The 19,707-nt window shown below is 34.5% G+C and overlaps 1 protein-coding gene across 9 annotated transcripts in view; it reads left to right on the top strand.

The window, feature by feature from the left end:
- LOC129906888 (zinc finger protein OZF-like) overlaps positions 1–19,707 on the top strand; it is a 453,260-nt gene that overhangs the window by 93,499 nt on the left and 340,054 nt on the right. For all 9 annotated transcript variants that reach the window (XM_055982860.1, XM_055982861.1, XM_055982858.1 and 6 more), the window contains 2 exons: positions 7,685–7,915; positions 7,990–8,134. In XM_055982860.1, the coding sequence (XP_055838835.1) occupies positions 7,760–7,915; positions 7,990–8,134 (301 nt within the window). In that variant the 5' untranslated portion in view covers positions 7,685–7,759. The remainder of the gene's footprint in view (positions 1–7,684; positions 7,916–7,989; positions 8,135–19,707) is intronic.

The following is a 19,707-nucleotide window of genomic DNA, read 5'->3' as shown; positions in this document are numbered from 1 at the left end:
TAGAAAAACCAGCAACAAAAAAATTTTCAAATTTTTTTTAGTTTTTTTTTTTTTGGTCTACGGGCTTGGAAAATTTTTTTTCAGCTTAACCACTATAAGGATCGGATACTTTGTTCATTTAGCTTTAATTTGGTTTTTTGAACACCTCGATACGTCCACTTCTCGCCGAGATATCGATCTTCAAATGGAAAAGGATCCTTTTGTGTTTGATTATCGATATCTCAGCAACCAATGATCGCACAGAAAGTTAAAGGTGGGTTTCAAGAACTTGAATGAATTCTACTTAACGGCTAGCCATTGCTTTTCCAAAAAAAATTGTTTCTTATTTTCACATGAATTTGAAAATGCAACAAAAAAAGGGCTTTTGGTGGTTTTTTTGGAAAATCGAGCGCTAGATCGAAAATATTGAGGAAGCCACTAATGTTAAGTGTGCCTTTTACAGTTCAATATGTCCACAAAAACCCTACAAAAATCAAATTAATCCAGCCAGCCGTTTTTTTGTTTCACTCGATCGAATTTTTGAAAAAATTAAAGGATCACGTTTTATGCTCTGAAAATGCTCAATTTTCTTTTCTCATTTTGTAATGTAATTTTCCTAGCTTTTTCCACATTTTTGCTCCAGAAAAAGCTTAAATTTAAAACAAAACAAAATTCCAAAAAAAAATTTCAAAAAATAAAATTGTTTTGAATTTTTTTCTCTTAAAAAGTTTAAGAGAAAAAAAAAAAACATTTTTGCTCCAGAAAAAGCTTAAATTTAAAACAAAACAAAATTCCAAAAAAAAAAAAAAACAAAAAATTCAAAAAATAAAATTTTTTGGAATTTTTTTCTCTTAAAAAGTTTAAGAGAAAAAAAATTTTATTTTTTGAATTTTTTTTTTTTTTTTGGAATTTTGTTTTGTTTTAAATGTAAGCTTTTTCTGGAGCAAAAATGTGGAAAAAGCTAGGAAAAACAATTTTTTTTCTCATTACAAAATGAGAAAAGAAAATTGAGCATTTTCAGAGCAAAAAACGTGATCCTTTAATTTTTTCAAAAATTCGATCGAGTGAAACAAAAAAACGGCTGGCTGGAATAATTTGATTTTTTGTAGGGTTTTTGTGGACATATTGAACTGTAAAAGGCACACTTAACATTAGTGGTTTCCTCAATATTTTCGATCTAGCGCTCGATTTTCCAAAAAAAACACCAAAAGCCCTTTTTTGTTGCATTTTCAAATTCATGTGAAAATAAGAAAAAAATTTTTTTGGAAAAGCAATGGCTAGCCGTTAAGTAGAATTCATTCAAGTTCTTGAAACCCACCTTTAACTTTCTGTGCGATCATTGGTTGCTGAGATATCGATAATCAAACACAAAAGGATCCTTTTCCATTTGAAGATCGATATCTCGGCGAGAAGTGGACGTATCGAGGTGTTCAAAAAACCAAATTAAAGCTAAATGAACAAAGTATCCGACCCTTATAGTGGTTAAGCTGAAAAAAATTTTTCCAAGCCCGTAGACCAAAAAAAAAAAACTAAAAAAATTTTGAAAATTTTTTTGTTGCTGGTTTTTCTACGATTACTCAAAAACCGCAGAGGTTAAAAATTTTTAAAGTTCTAATCCAAAAACTAGACACTTGGAGCTACAATTTCCTTCTTGATCGATTTCTTGTACGACCATTTCTTTCGAAGTTACGGCCTGTTGAAATTTGCCCAAAAATTTGGAATTTTTTTTTGATCCCTTAATTTTTTCCAGTAGTGTAATTGTTCGCTTACAGTGATTAGGTATTTACCTGTCGCTAGAAGAGATAGATCGTCTGCGTAGGCTTTAACCTTGACACCGCTGTTATTCAGTTTGATGAGAATCTCATTCATCACCAAAATCCAAAGAAGAGGTGATAGAATACCACCTTGTGGGGTTCCTCTAGATGCGTACATTTTTATATGTGACCCACCTAATTCACTATTGATTTGTGTGTTTTTCACACGATCCATTTTATGACCGTGTCTTCTATTTTAAGATCAGTGAGCAGGGGCGTACACTTCATTGGGGCAAGCAGGGCGGTGCCCCGGGGCCCCCGACACCTCATGGCCCCGTCTGGAGACAAAGCAGAAAAGGCACGTTATAAAAGTAACGAAGAAAAAAGATAAGAAATTTCACATGAATCACTTCGGACACAAGAGAGACGAATGATATTCTTCAGTGTAATGCGTAATGAATTGATAGCCAGCCACATAATAATACATCTAAAAAAAGATAGTACCTCAGGGGCCCCAAAAACATAAATAGCTTTTTTTTTAAGAAAAATTATATACATATTATCCTTGGGCCCCAAAAAATGTTACTTCAATAATCTTAGCGACCAAGAAATGATATATTAGGGGCCACCAAAAAAGAAGTAGGGCGTATACGTTCTTTTTATTTATTATTATTTTCTATATTAAAAGGGCTACAAATATCAAAGGAGCTGCAAAATTAATCTTGGCCCGGGGCCCCGGGAACTCAGCGTACGCCTCTGTCATTGAGTGCTTTTTCAATTGCACTATTATGAACATTATTGAATGCTCCTTCTATGTCGAGAAATGCTGCTTTCTATTGTTCTGACTGCACAGTGTAAAGCTGTCTCTACACTTCTACCTTTTGTGTATGCATGCTGAAAGGGTGATATAGCCTCAGGTCTTAAATAACTGCGGATATGTATATCGATTAAGTGTTTTGAGTGTAAAAGAAGTTAGACTGATAGGTCTGAAGTCTTTGGATTCTGTGTAACTGGATTTACCAGCTTTTGGTATAAAGACAACTTTGACTTCACGCCATGTTTTAGGGACATATCCCAATTGTAGGCTATTTTGGAATATTGTGATCAGGTATGGAATAATGAATTCACTACCTTTTTTGCAGCATCAAGGGGAAGATGCCGTGTAGGCCTGGAGATTTATAAGGAGAAAAGGAGTTGATAGCTCAGATCAATTTTTCTTTCGTAATAATTTCTCTAGGAATTTCACATATTGAGTGCAAAGAGTTTGTAGAATCATTTTCCAATTCAGAGTTACAACCTGGGAAGTGGGCTTGCACCAGGAGTTTTAGACTGTCTTGACAGGATTCTGTCCATCGATTATCAGGCCCTTTTAGGGACCCTATAAAAGTATTCGTCTTGGAGAGTATTCTCCTTAGTCTCGCCGAATGGTTTGTACATTCGATAGTACTACAGAAGTTTCTCCAAGAGCTTCGTTTGGCTCGTTGAGTTTCTGTCTTGAACTTTCTTTGACTGGTTTTGTAAGATTCCCAGTCACTTTCTGCTCTAGTGCGTTTAGCAAGGTTGAAAAGATTTCTTGTTTCTTTTCTTATGTTAGTGAACTCAACAGTCCAACAGGGTGGTTTGTTGTTTTTCTTCGCCGCGGTAATGAGAGGACAGCTTTTGTCCAATGCATCGCGTAGAATTCCTGTGAATTCCTCTGTCAATTTATCAAGACCATTTGTGTTTAGGTTATTGTTAATTTTTAAGTGACTAATGTTTTTTACTATTTCCCTATTGAAGACATGCCAATCGGTACGCCTATTATTCCTAACCGGCCAGCATCGGGGACATAGAATTCTATTAGGTGATGGTCGGAAAAAGAGATTTCATCTAAAACCTTCCATTGTTCTAATTGGCAAGTATCTGAATTACTCGTCAAGGTAATATCAAGAACCTCTTCCCGTGATTTTGTAACAAAGGTAGGGGTGTTGCCTCTATTAGCTACGAGCAAGTTGTTTTCGATAATATATTCAAAAAGGGACTCGCCCCTGGTATTCGTATCAGTGCTTCCCCATTGCACATGGTGTGAGTTAGAATCACAACCTAAAATAATATCAAACTTATTCTTACTTGCAAAAGATACCAACGTTTTAGTTATATCTGCTGGTGGTCCTTCTGTACTGTCATACGGCATGTAAGTGGACGAGAGGATGAGCATTGGGAGCCCATCGCGCTCCAATTTTACCGTAGTCTGGTCAATGTTGCTGTAAGTAGTTAGAAGAAAAAGATTAAACTGTTTCTTAGCTACTATGCATGTTCTAGGGTTACTATTTTGGCTGTCAAGATTTAACTTGTACAGCAGTAGTTCTTTAGAGTGTAACTCCATTTCGTCGATCGCCCTAGCCTTTCGCTGTCTGGTCCTTTTGTTAATGACCGTAGCTAGCCTGTTAATCGTGGTGTTGTTCGTTAGGTCTACGGGTTCAGATTTCGTGGAGGTGTTTTGGATATCCTGTGGGCAATGGCCTACCAATTTATCCTTGCACCCCCCTTTATCCTTAACCGTAGTGCTGAACGTGCGGTCCTCGGGTTTGGACTCCATGGAAGTGTTTTGGATATCCTGTGGGCATTGGCCTACCAAGTTCACCCAATCTTTGGTTGAGGTACTACGTATCTACAAGTATGGGTTCTTCTATGGCTATGTTGGCGGCGCATAATCAAAGTAAACCATAAAATAAATTAAGAACAAAGAGCTTAAATGAACAATCTGAACATAGATAAAATAGAATTTTGATGCAAACAATCTCATATTAGTTTATTTCGTGTAATTAATAGCCAACCAACACGAGTTCTTCTTCTCCTTTATCTCGGGTGGGATCACAGATTACTGCTTCACATGTCGGTTCGCCGCCGGGTTGATTTGAGGAAACATCGGCAGGTCTCTCGGTTTTCAATTGTTCATTGTCTAAGGCCAACTGAACCCTGTTGTCGCTGCATTTGTATTCTCCATGAGTTTTTAAGCATGTCTCTTAGCGATTGTGTTTGAACATCGTATGCTACCGCCTTTTGAACTGGGCTCTCAGGGTTTCTTTTTTGGACATGATAGTACCAGCTTAGTAGGTCGTGCTGTATTTTTATCCAAAGATGGTATTTTTGACTCGAAGGCTCTCACCGCCAACAAACTCCATACAAATTTAACATTTTCGAAGATGTGCTATCTAACTTTTAAGGCTTTCACGGTTTCTTACAGACATAATTTTTTAAAATTCTCTATCTGTTTCCACCTTCAAGAATCCTACCATTAAAACTAGCAATGGTTGGAAAAATTAAGAAACAAAACAGAACACTATACACAGCCAACAGCGCAGCACATCCAAAAATCAGATACGCACCAAATCGTTTGTTGTATTGTTCATGGGTTGGTAAAGTAGAAAATACGAAAAAAAAAGCTGGTTGAATTCATAAACGCATCACTGCTTTTGCATTACAACTTTTTGTATGGAAAGAAAATACTACCTTACCTACAAAACACTAGAAAAATTTCATTGCGTAATGATTTTTTGAGCTACATTCGTGAGAAGACTACAGCTAAAGAGATGTGGAAAAGCCTCCAATCGTCTTTTGCAACAAAGTCTGTGGTGAATCAGATGTTGCTCAGAAAGCAATTGTTGAAGCTCAAGATAAAAGATGGTGATTCAGTCGCAAAGTATATCACTGATTTTGAGAATTTGGTAAGGCAGCTTAAGATGTCGGGAGCATCATTAGATGAAATCCAAAGACGTTCCGATGCTCCAAAATGGTTCAAGGCTATTGAAGAAGAGCTAAACTCTGTGAAAGAAAATGATGTTTGGCAAGTGGTTACAAAACCGAAAAATGCAAAGACCTTGAAGCCCAAATGGATATTCCAAATTAAAGAAAATGAATATGGTGAACCCACAAGGTACAAAGCACGTCTAGTAGTTAGAGGGTTTACGCAAAAAGCTGGGATAGATTATGAAGAGACTTATTCACCCGTTGCGAAACTAACCACTATTCGAACTGTGTTAGCTGTGGCCTTACGAAACAAGTTTCTCTTTCACCAACTTCTAGTGAAAACTGCATTTTTGCATGGCACACTAAAAGAAGAATTGTACCTACATGGCTGCTCCTGAAGGGGTTTCAGTCAAGGATGGAGATGTTTGCAGATTATATAAGTCCATTTATGGTCTTAAACAATCCCCTAGATGTTGGAACAAGAAGTTCAATGATTTAATAATTCAGTTGGGGTTCAAGAGATCTAGACATGACTATTGCTTATACACTAAGATGGGACAAGAAGAAGATGACCTGATTATACTTATATTGTATGTGGACGATTTATTGATTACTGGAAAGAGCTTATTGAAATTACAAGAACTTGAAACAAAACTAGAATCAACTTTTAAAATGTCAGATTGTGGAAATCTTAAATTTTTCCTTGGAATAAAAATTGATGTTCAGGAAAATGTAATAAGACTTTCACAAGAATCAAGTATTGACAAGCTGCTCCAAAAATTTGGGATGGAAGAGTGTAATCCAACAAGAAGTCCAATGGAAAAAGGATTACAACTTCAATTGACAAAATCAGAGCAAGAATTTAACAAGCCTTACAGATAATTACTTGGAAGCCTCATGTATATCATGTTATGTGTTCGACCTGATATATGCTTTCCAGTTGGATACATGGGAAGGTATCAACAAAACCCTTCAGAAAATAACTGGCAAGCACTCAAAAGAATAGTGAGGTATCTAAAAGGCACTAAGAAGAAAAACCTTATTTATGAAATAACTGGTGATCACCCTTTGACTGGTTACGCTGATGCTGACTGGGGAAGTGACATAAATGATAGGAAATCGGTTACTGGATACATTTTTAAAGTTTTTGGATGCACGGTTTCCTGGTCAAGCTAAAAGCAAACAACAGTTGCAACTTCTTCCAGTGAATCTGAGTATATGGCACTCAGTGCAGCTGTTTCCGAAGCTATTTGGATTCGGGGGTTATTGCAAGACCTAAACCAAATTCAAAATGAGCCTGCAATAATATTTGAAGACAACAAAGGCTGTATTGGAATGGCAACACCTATTAGTACAAAAGATCGACTTGCTAATATGTTAACAAAGTCCCTGGATTCAACACGTTTTCAAGACCTATGCCAACGCCTTGGATTAAACGATTGAGAAGGGTATTGAAAAACAAAAACAAAAGCAATCGTTTTTTTAATATTAATTATTGAGAAAATTATTTGTCAGAAATTTTCTCATTCGTATTTTCAACGTTCTAGGAGCAAGACCTTGTTTTCAAATAATTGTTATCATTACCTTTGTTATTATATAAACCAATAAACTCTAATACGTCTTTATTTCAATTTTCTCATGGAAATAAATCCACATTTAAAAGTGTGGCTATTATGTGGCCGTTTTTAAAGGGCGTTATTTCACGTCGCAAGGGGCGGGCTCTGATTCTAGGGCGCAGCATCAGAAATAATATCATCAAAACACACGGATTGTTTTAAGAAAATTAAATTTATTGGTGCCCAAAGAAAGTAGTTTTGCTGTTTTTCCTAGAAGACATAGGCACAGGATTTTCACTGTGTGTTATGGAGTCAATAGGGGCAGTTTATTTTATCAGTTAATTTTATATTGAAATTCGAAGCCTTGAATTTTTTTAAGTTTTTCTCCTTTGACAACATCTTTTTTTCTGAACTGTAATTCCGAGTCATGCCAATTTCATTTTGTCTTATCTTGTGTTGTTTTTTCTTCTCTTACCTTGTTTTCTCTTCCATTACCTTGTTTTCTCTTCTCGTGTTTTGTTGTTAAGTTCAATTTAGTTTTTTTTTTGTTTTCTTATAGAATGTTTTATGTAAGAATAAATAAATTCTGACGAAATTAATGAAAAGTTTATCTTGAGCTATAAAAACCAAAATTCTTAGAGATGAAATTATTGCTTTTATTTATAGGCACAACAATCAAGTACTTCTATCTCTGCTGTTTCTGATGTTCTGAAACCAGAAATTCTCCAATCAAGTAATGGAATGTCAATATCATTATCGTCTACAAACAGCACTGGATCCGGACAATCTAGAAGTAAACCTCAAGCATGCAAAGTCTGCGGTAAAATGCTTTCATCAGCGAGCAGTTACTATGTACATATGAAATTACACTCTGGAACGAAGCCATTTCAGTGCACAGTAAGATAAGTCTTTTTTTTTTTGTTATTATTATGGGAACATTTTATAGTTGCTAAAATACTTTTATTTTTAAGATTTGCGAAGCTGCGTTTTGTAGAAAACCTTACCTCGAAGTACATATGCGAACACATACGGGTGAGCGACCGTTTCAGTGCGAACTTTGCTTAAAGCGGTTTAGTCAGAAATCTTCACTCAATACTCACAAGCGTATTCATACAGGTATGAACCATAGCCGTATTTAAGGAGGGGTTATGGGGTTTAACCCCCCCCCCCCCCGAAATTTTTTTTCAGAAAATCAAAAGATATAGTATAAACGAATACAAGTCTAATATGTCCAATACTAAATGGTTTGTTTGTGTATTTTAGTAATTGAATTACCTATCTGAAAATCTACCTAAAAGTCTCTACCAATTTCGTATCGTATCGTTAAAGAAGCTGTCGATAAAGTTTTTATAAGGAAAAACAACAATTTTGTGGTCCATTACAACGTTTGGTAAGGGATCTTTCAAAAAACTAGTTTTTACCTCTTTGATCATTTCCTATAGCACTATGTAAACACCTTAAAACGTTCTTTTAAGAACCCTTTGAATAACACAAGTATTTCCACAAGGTTTTTGGTGTCCAGACTAAACTATACTTTTTCAAAGGGTTGCTGAACTCAAATCCGAAGACAAAAATATTCGATCACATCTTGTTTTTGAAATATTACCGTTAAATCTATTTAAGTTTTTCCGACATCTTATCCTCTTATTTCAGAGAGTGTAGTAGGTATGTAAAATATTTCGTTATATTTTAAGCTTTCTATTATCAAATTGTTTCAAATTAGAAAATTAAACAATTTAAGTTTATAGTTTAATTTCAAAATGAAGTACATAGCTCATGCCAAACAACTTGGATTATTTAAAATTTTTATTTTTAAGTATTCCCGATTTAATTTAGAACTTAATTGATATAATAAAATATATAAATTTTTTGCTACAAAATTTCGGTGCAGGGTCATAAGTCCACGGGCCAAAAGCACATAATGGACTACTGACTCACTTGGGTGGGTTATAACTTATAAGTCCACAAATCAATTATGGACTTACAACCCACCCAAGGGTGTCAGAAACCCACAACAAAGTGAGCCAGAACTCCATAATGTCGAAAAAGATGTGGAAACGCTTCGCGTTTACCAAGTTATAACTATATATATTAGACTGGGCCAAAAAAATAATATATTTTTTTTTTTGAAAGTTACTTCGAAAATCTTGTTCAGGATGATGAAAAAAAAATTTGGTGAAAATTTGAGCCGTTAAAAATAATTTTCAGAGGTCTATCATCGGTGTTTTTTATTTTTATACATGATATGATGTGTTACAACAGATCTGTTTTTTATTTTTATACATGATATGATGTGTTACAACAGAACTGCTAGACGATCAAAGTAAAAAAAATTTCTGTGCATTTATTCTTATATAAAATTAAATTTCCTACAAAAAAGATCTGATTAAAAATTTTCGTCAGACAAGCCGTACTCGAGTAATTAAGCTTTTTAAATCGAAGTGTTTTTTTCAATTTGACTGTTTCACTTTGGAATTTTGTGATGAGCAAATAAGTGAATAGAAAAATAAAACCACGACAGATTCTTATAGGAAATTTAATTCCCTACAAAAAAGGTCTCCTAGTAATTTTCCCTAAATTGAGTTCTGAAGAAGTTATTCACGATTTAAATCGAGAAAAAAATTAAAAAATCAATTTTTAAATCGTGAATAACTTCTTCAGAACTCAATTTAGGGAAAATTACTAGGAGACCTTTTTTGTAGAGAATTAAATTTCCTATAAGAATCTGTCGTGGTTTTATTTTTCTATCCACTTATTTGCTCATCACAAAATTCCAAAGTGAAACAGTCAAATTGAAAAAACACTTCGATTTAAAAAGCTTAATTACTCGAATACGGCTCGCCTGACGAAAATTTTCAATCAGATCTTTTTTGTAGGAAATTTAATTTTATATAAGAAAAAATGAACAGATTTTTTTTTTACTTTGATCGTCTAGCAGTTCTGTTGTAACACATCATATCATGTATAAAAATAAAAAACACCGATGATAGACCTCTTAAAATTATTTTTAACGGCTCAAAATTTTCACCAATTTTTTTTTTCATAATCCTGAACAAGATTTTCGAAGTAACTTTCAAAAAAAAAAAATATTTTATTTTTTTTGGTCCAGTCTAATATATATGTACATATATGGTGTGCGGTATTATACAATTGCCAAAACGGGATTTTTTCATTTAATGTTTTCAATGTGTATTCAAATGTTTTAAAAAGCTTTTGAATAATTGTATGTTTATAAATGTTGAAAATTGAAGTAAAACCAATTTCACTTTTACTAATTTCATGACAGCAATTGAACATTTAATGAAACTTTGACGATTGTTCCAGTTTTGAGTACTTATTAAAGTAATTTTCTAAAATTCACTCGAATCTTAAAGATATTTGATCACTTTTTTATAAATGTTTTGGAGAGATATTGCGAAAAAATTAGAATTTGAGAACTCAGCCGAATAAGGAATTTTTGCTTTCCTAATTGGTTATACATTTTTAATTGATGGGCCAAAAGTCCACAGGAATTTTGTGTGAACTTTTGACCCACTTGGGTGGGTTGTAAGTCCATACCCTTCAAGCAAACGAGTCCGACCTCGGTCCGAATCCGCTCCGCCTCAGGCGGAGCTGAGTCCGACTTCCACTCAGAAACGGGTCTTATTTCACTTTTACTAATTTCATGACAGCAATTGAACATTTAATGAAACTTTCGAAAATTGACGATTGTTCCAGTTTTGAGTACTTATTAAAGTAATTTTCTAAAATTCACTCGAATCTTAAAGATATTTGATCACTTTTTTATAAATGTTTTGGAGAGATATTGCGAAAAAATTAGAATTTGAGAACTCAGCCGAATAAGGAATTTTTGCTTTCCTAATTGGTTATACATTTTTAATTGATGGGCCAAAAGTCCACAGGAATTTTGTGTGAACTTTTGACCCACTTGGGTGGGTTGTAAGTCCATACCCTTCAAGCAAACGAGTCCGACCTCGGTCCGAATCCGCTCCGCCTCAGGCGGAGCTGAGTCCGACTTCCACTCAGAAACGGGTCCGAAGGCCGCTCAAATTAGTATGGAAATTATAATCACCGCGGAGCCAATTTCAAATGTATTGTTTTTTCAACACGATTTCTCCTTCGACTTTGTGTTCATACAAAAAAGTTGCAAGTGTGTGAGTGCAACCCCGTTTTCATCGGTCGGAGGTCGGAGTGTCTTTTCTGAACTCCGTTTTCTTGCTTGAAGGCCTTCCTTCAAGCAAACAAGTCCGACCTCGGTCCGAATCCGCTCCGCCTCAGGCGGAGCTGAGTCCGACTTCCACTCAGAAACGGGTCCGAAGGCGGCTCAAATTAGTATGGAAATTATAATCACCGCGAAGCCGATTGCATATGTATTGGTGTGGTGAAAATCTCCACTCCAAGAAAATGGAGCCGAAGTAGTACCCGAGTCGGAGCTGCGAAAACCTACCAGAAAAAGGAACAAAAAAAAAAGAAATGACGCATTGGCGACCAAAAAAAGAACAATATAAATTTTTTTTTCGTTGAATTTTTTTTATTTTGACAAACAAACTTTTATTTTAATCAGAATAAATACAATATAAAACTTAAAATACATTAAGACTTTTAATTCATTTGTTGTTGCTGCTGGTTGTTGGTGTTGTGCAGAATTCTTTCATTTCGCTAATGATGTCGTCTCAAGCCAAAATATTTTTTTTTCTTAATTTTTCGAACTTTCACTTCCCGGTTGCACATTGAAAATCGCGACTTGCAAACACAACATTTTTCATATTTCATAGTAAATTTTACATATTTTTGTATTATTATTTAATATATTTTAAAAACAATTAACTAAACAAGACACGACACGAGACACTTCACAAATGGAATAACAAAATGACGCTGTTTTGTTTTTGTTTTGCCCTTGTCTTTCCTACGTTCTTTTTTCCTTTTCACTCTTTTTCACCACGCTTCTCATTCGACTTTGTGTTCATACACAAAAAGTTGCAAGTGTGTGAGTGCAACCCCGTTTTTCTCGGTCGGAGGCCGGAGTGTGGTGAAAATCTCCATTCCGAGAAAACTGAGCCGAAGGCGGACCCGAGTCGGAGCAGCGAAAACCTACCAGAAAGAGGAATAAAAAAGGGATGACGTTTCGCATTTGCGACCAAAAAAAGAACAAGATTTATTTTTTTTTCACTGAAACTGTTTTATTTTTTATTTTATTTTGGCAAACGAAATTTTCACAATAAATACAATATAAGATACAATACATTTTTTTCATTTTATTTTATTTGTTGCTACTGCTGTTGTTGGTGTTTCTTTAGATGCCCAATCGCATGTTTCACCTTCTGCCTTTTTCTTCATCATTAGAGATTACATCTACAACACAAGCAGAAACACATCACTTTAATCCAAACACTTTGAGCGATATATACAACATACCTTTTGTTTCCATATTGTTTATAATTTGATATAATTGTTTATAATTATACTAATATTATAATAACAACGAAACGAGACACGACGCGACGCGACTATACACTTCAACGAAACATAACAAAATGACGCTTTTGCTCTTGTTGGCTATGTCTGTTTCACTTTTTTTTCCATTTCTCACTTTTCACCACGATTCTCGTTCGACTTTGTGTTCATACACAAAAAGTTGCAAGTGTGTGAGTGCAACCCCGATTTTCGCGTTCTGAGGTCGAAGTATCTTTGTTGAACTCAGTTTTCTTGCTTGAAGGGCTCCCTTCAAGCAAACAGGTCCGACCTCGGTCCGAATCCGCTCCGCCTGAGGCGGAGCTGAGTCCGACTTCGGATCAGAAACTGGTCCGAAGGCGGCTCAAATTAGTATGGAAATTATAATCACCGCGAAGTCGATTGCATATGTATTGGTGTGGTGAAAATCTCCATTCCGAGAAAACGGAGCCGAAGGTGGACCTGAGCCGGAGCAGCGAAAACCTACCAGAAAGAGGAATAAGAAAGGGATGACATTTCGCATTTGCGACCAAAAAAAGAACAAGATTTATTTTTTTTTTCACTGAAACTGTTTTATTTTTTTATTTTATTTTGGCAAACGAAATTTTCACAATAAATACAATATAAAATACAATACATTTTTTTTTTTTCATTTTATTTCATTTGATGCTGCTGCTGTTGTTGGTGTTTTTTTAGATTCCCAATCGCATGTTTCACCTTCTAGATTTTTCTTCATCATTAGAGATTACATCTACAACACAAGAAGAAACAACATTTTAACCCAAACACTTTGAGCGATATATAAAACATACCTTTTTTGTTTTCCATATTGTTTATAATTTAATAAAATTGTTTATAATTAATAAACTAACATTATACAAACAACGACACGAGACACGACGCGACCAAACACTTCAACAAAAAATAACAAAGTGACGCTTTGGCTCTTGTTGGCCTTGTCTTTCTTTTCCTTTTCTCATTTTTCACCACGATTCTCGTTCGACTTTGTGTTCATACACAAAAAGTTGCAAGTGTGTGAGTGCAAGCCCGATTTTCGCGGTCTGAGGACGGAGTTTCTTTGTTGAACTCAGTTTTCTTGCTTGAAGGGCTGTTGTCATCTTCTGTCATTTATGCTTCCACCTGCTAAATTTCTTTTCAGAATACTTTTGGGATCATGAGCCCAACTGTTGTGCCTGGGCGAAACGCATTATTTTGGACTAAAGGTCAAACAAAACATGAAATTGAATTAATTTCATAAAGTCCATAAAACAAAAACAAATTCTTGTTTACGTTTTCTTCTTCTTCTTAATATTTGCCAGACCACGGGCAATATTCTATTTAGGTGCACGAATTTAATCAAATTCCCCTAAAATAATATAGTTTACAGTGAGTTTTCACTGTAAAATATAATATGTGTTGGTAATCATCAACTAAAAATTTTGCGTATAAGAAGGGTTAACGATAGTTAACAATAGTTAACTATTGTTAGAAAAAGAACGCACCTCAGGATTTCGTATTTTGTTTCCAAAACTTGAATTTTGTTTGCCAATTCCCTTCAAGCAAGAAAACTGAGTTCAACAAAGAAACTCCGACCTCAGACCGCGGAATTGGGCTTGCACTCACACACTTGCAACTTTTTGTGTATGAACACAAAGTCGAACGAGAATCGTGGTGAAAAATGAGAAAAGGAAAAGAAAGACAAGGCCAACAAGAGCCAAAGCGTCATTTTGTTATTTTTGAAGTTGAAGTGTTTGGTCGCGTCGTGTCTCGTGTCGTTGTTTGTATAATGTTAGTTTATTAATTATAAACAATTTTATTAAATTATAAACAATATGGAAAACAAAAAAGGTATGTTTTATATATCGCTCAAAGTGTTTGGGTTAAAATGTTGTTTCTTCTTGTGTTGTAGATGTAATCTCTAATGATGAAGAAAAATCTAGAAGGTGAAACATGCGATTGGGTATCTAAAAAAACACCAACAACAGCAGCAGGTGGAGCGGATTCGGACCGAGGTCGGACCTATTTGCTTGAAGGGTTGATGGTTTAGCTCTTTAATTTTTTGGTGTGCAACTGATATTGCTTCAATGTCACTCTTCGTGGCTGTATTTTTCATTTTCGAGTCGAGAAGCTCACAAACCAAACTAGAAAGTTCTGATTTACTCATAGTTCCAACTAATTCATCAGGCATATTATTGCAGTATTGAGGTCTTTTTTCTGAATTAAAGGTTTCAGGAGAAGTTTCGCTTATTTCGCTTATTTATTGTTGACATAAATTAGTTGTGTGTATAGTTTAGATTGTGGTTATGTTTGGTGTTGTTAGCACTCAGTTTCAAAGCTTATAATAAAATACCTTACAGGTCTAAAACTCACATGAGATTATAAAGATTGCTTCTTTTATCTTTAAACAACACTTTTAACACACTTTTATGGCTTTTTCGTGTTAGAAAACTAGTAATTTGATGCTTTTTTTTACAGGAGCGACTTTAAAACAAATTTTTCCGTATTTTTCGATAGACGTCAATTTCAATTTTTAAATGTATGTACAAGTAAGACAAAGTCTTTTACAGTACTAATTATCATTAAATTCAATAATTTTTATAAAAAACAAACTTTTAACTAAATAAAATAATATATAAATCATTTATAAATACATTTGAATTCAATAGGTATAAGAAAATATTGTTTCAAATGAAGCAGAAAGAGAATACATGAAGATTGGATAAGAAAAAAGGAGTTTAAGAGATTTGGTAAGGATTTAAAGCAGAAACACAATCACGCGTTACGTTGAGAAATCCTCAAAGCGCGCTTCTGTCACGTTGACTTTGAAGAGCTGATTGAAACATAAAATGTGCTGTCAAAAAAAAAAAAAAAAAAAAAAAAACAGTCACTCACAAAATTATTGGGCCAAGGGTTTATCTTGATTTAAATGTTTAAAAATGAAGAAGGATATTATAATGTGTTGGAAAATACATAACAAATTGTTTATTCTTTAATCCTATAGTTATAAAAGCAAAACCAATCAAAATTTTTTTTTTTTTTTTTTTTTTTTTTTTTTGTCCGTGGGTAGGTGTTGAAATCTTCAAAAGATTCTATGAGGCCCGGAAAACGCGTGCTCATAGATATGTGGGACTCTTAACCACTAAAACCACCTCCTCCTCCCGATTGCAACTAAGTTCAGATGGAACTTATCTAGCAATTTATCTTTCTCGAAGTTAAGTTACGTGTTGTAGGTAACTTTCCGATGAAAGTTCCTACTGATGATATTTAAAAATAAATAAATAACATTCGTTTTAAATTAAATCATTTAAGTAATGGTTTAAATTTTGTTATCAAAAAAATACTTTAAAGGAAGTTAAACAAATAAAATCTCTAAAACATATAAATTTATATTAATCAATGCCGATATTTTGAAATAAAGGAATTAAATTGAAAAATTTCACTGTACCAAATCGGAAGGTTTAGTCCTTCGCAAACGTCGTACTAAGTTTGTCTCGTCGAGTATTTCTAGTATTGTTCTATTAGTATGTTCGACTAACCGTTTTCGATGTTTTTGGGCAAAAGTTTTTATTTCTTCGCGAACCGTGGGGATTCCAAGATCCCTGTGAAGATCTTCGTTTCTTATATACCACGGCGCATTTACAATTGATCTTAATAATTTATTTTCAAAGGTTTGTAATCTATTTAAATTTGTATCGCGGGTACAACCCCAGAGTTGAATACCATATGTCCAGACAGGCTTAAGTACTTGCTTGTAAACTAATAATTTGTTTTCAATACTAAGTCTAGAATGTTGTCCGAGCAACCAGTACATTTCTCTTAACTTAATATTTAATTGATCACATTTATTTTTAGCATGCGGTTTCCATTTTAATTTCGCGTCGAGAGTCATCCCGAGATATTTTGCCTCATTTGCAAATGGGACTTGAGTAGTATTAATAAAAACAGGTAGTCTATTTATTTTCTTATATGTAAAGTCCACGTGGACTGACTTAAATTCGTTAAGCGCTATTCGCCACGTTTTTGTCCATTCATTGACATTATTAAGGGCATTTTGCAATTTACTTGTCGATTCGTTAATTGTTTTGCCTACTGCAAGTATTGCGGTGTCGTCAGCAAAAGTAGCTACAATTGTGTTTTCTGTTTGAGGTATATCGCGTGTGAATAGAAGGTACAGAATGGGACCTAAAACACTACCTTGTGGTACCCCAGCCACTATTTCCCTAAAGTCTGAGTAATCATTTCCGTGCCTAACGCGAAAAATTCTGTTCTCTAGATATTCTCTAAGAATGATAAAGAGTCCTTCAGGTAGGACTTGTCTTAACTTGAATTTGAGACCCTCGTGCCATACTTTATCAAAAGCTTGAGACACATCTAAAAAGACCGCTGAACAAATTTTCTTTTCTTCAAGAGCTTTCTCAATGACATCGGTGATTCTATGTACTTGATCAATCGTCGAGTGCTTGCTTCTAAAACCGAACTGGTGTTCAGGTATAAGACCTTTTTCTTCTATTATTGGCTGGAGGCGCTGTAAAAATATTCTCTCAAAAACCTTTGATACAACTGGAAGCAGTGAAATGGGTCTGTATGATTTCTTTTCATGTGATGGTTTGCCAGGTTTCAAGACCATTATTACTTCTGCGACTTTCCATTGGTTTGGAATATATTCTAACCTAAGAGTGGCATTCATTATGTATAGGAGGTTTATCAAACCTTTCCGTGGGAGCATTTTAAGAATTTCCGCAGTAATTAAGTCGTATCCTGGAGCTTTTTTTGACTTTAGCTTCTTAATTTCTTTGTTTAATTCGGCAAGCGTAACATTTCTTGTGATGAAGCTTTCACTTGACGTTATATTCATATTTATACTATCATTCAATGCTTGCCCATTGAATGGTTTGAATGTTTCCTCTAGGTAATCAGCGAAAACGTTTGCTTTCTCTTTGTCGCTTCTTGCCCATTCATTTTGGTCTTTCATAATCGGAGGTGCTGGAATCTTAGGTTTTTTCGTGGCTTTTATAGCTTTCCATAGAGAGTAGTTAGATTCTTTACCTGCCTTTTTCATTTTTCCACAATTAAATCAAGATAAAGACTTGGCCCAATAATTTTGTGAGTGACTGTGTTTTTTTTATTTGACAGCAGATTTTATGTTGCAATCAGCTGTTCAAAGTCAAAGTGACAGAAGCGCGCTTTGACCCTTCAAGCAAACAGGTCCGACCTCGGTCCGAATAAATCAATCAAAATAAATTCTATTTTAAAGAGAATTAACAATAAAACTCAGTCTACCACATCATTAAATTATTGTTATTTTTAATACGTAAATTGTTTCTATCTCGATGTCGTTTTTTAGTGCAAAATCTATATAGATAAACAAAAAAGCACACCTAGTATTGGAACAATTTATTTTTTTTTATTCTTATTTGGCCCTATAATTATGTGGGTGACTGTAACTATATCTGATAAATAAAAGCTGAAACACAATCACGCTTTAGGGCGTCGCTTCGTTGCGTTACGTTGAGAAATCCTCCCCTTCAAGCAAGAAAACTGAGTTCAACAAAGAAACTCCGACCTCAGACCGCGAAAATCGGGCTTGCACTCACACACTTGCAACTTTTTGTGTATGAATACAAAGTCGAACGAGAATCGTGGTAAAAAATGAGAAAAGGAAAAGAAAGACAAGGCCAACAAGAGCCAAAGCGTCATTTTGTTATTTTTTGTTGAAGTGTTTGGTCGCGTCGTGTCTCGTGTCGTTGTTTGTATAATGTTAGTTTATTAATTATAAACAATAAATTTTATTAAATTATAAACAATATGGAAAACAAAAAAGGTATGTTTTATATATCGCTCAAAGTGTTTGGGTTAAAATGTTGTTTCTTCTTGTGTTGTAGATGTAATCTCTAATGATGAAGAAAAATCTAGAAGGTGAAACATGCGATTGGGTATCTAAAAAAACACCAACAACAGCAGCAGCATCAAATGAAATAAAATGAAAAAAAAATGTATTGTATTTTATATTGTATTTATTGTGAAAATTTCGTTTGCCAAAATAAAATAAAAAATAAAACAGTTTCAGTGAAAAAAAAATAAATCTTGTTCTTTTTTTGGTCGCAAATGCGAAATGTCATCCCTTTCTTATTCCTCTTTCTGGTAGGTTTTCGCTGCTCCGGCTCAGGTCCGCCTTCGGCTCCGTTTTCTCGGAATGGAGATTTTCACCACACCAATACATATGCAATCGACTTCGCGGTGATTATAATTTCCATACTAATTTGAGCCGCCTTCGGACCAGTTTCTGATCCGTAGTCGGACTCAGCTCCGCCTCAGGCGGAGCGGATTCGGACCGAGGTCGGACCTGTTTGCTTGAAGGGTCAAAGCGCGCTTCTGTCACTTTGACTTTGAACAGCTGATTGCAACATAAAATCTGCTGTCAAATAAAAAAAACACAGTCACTCACAAAATTATTGGGCCAAGTCTTTATCTTGATTTAATTGTGGAAAAATGAAAAAGGATATTAATGTGTTTAAAAAATGCATAGGAATTCTTTATTCTTTAATCCTATAGTTATAAAAACAAAACCAATCAAAATATATTGTTTTTAACAATAAAACTCAGTCTAAAACATCATTAAATTTTTTTTGTTTTTAATACGTAAATTGTTTTGATTTAAAATATCTCGATGTCGTTTTTTTGTGCAAAATCTATATAGAGAAATTAAAAATTATACATAGTTTTGCAATAATTTTTTTTTTTGTATTCACATTTGGCGCAATAATAATGTGGGAAACTGTAACTATGTCTGTTAAAAGTTCAGTCTGGTTGAACTTTCCCTTCAAGCAAACAGGTCCGACCTCGGTCCGAATCCGCTCCGCCTGAGGCGGAGCTGAGTCCGACTTCGGATCAGAAACCGGTCCGAAGGCGGCTCAAATTAGTATGGAAATTATAATCACCGCGAAGTCGATTGCATATGTATTGGTGTGGTGAAAATCTCCATTCCGAGAAAACGGAGCCGAAGGCGGACCTGAGCCGGAGCAGCGAAAACCTACCAGAAAGAGGAATAAGAAAGGGATGACATTTCGCATTTGCGACCAAAAAAAGAACAAGATTTATTTTTTTTTTCACTGAAACTGTTATTTTTTATTTTATTTTGGCAAACGAAATTTTCACAAAAATACAATATAAAATACAATACATTTTTTTTTTCACTTTATTTCATTTGATGCTGCTGCCGTTGTTGGTGTTTTTTT

The sequence above is a fragment of the Episyrphus balteatus genome, chromosome 1, assembly GCF_945859705.1.
Source record: "Episyrphus balteatus chromosome 1, idEpiBalt1.1, whole genome shotgun sequence".
Lineage (NCBI taxonomy): Eukaryota > Metazoa > Arthropoda > Insecta > Diptera > Syrphidae > Episyrphus > Episyrphus balteatus.
The sequence above is the reverse complement of the archived record's forward strand: the minus strand, read 5'-3'. Positions and strand labels throughout refer to the sequence as shown.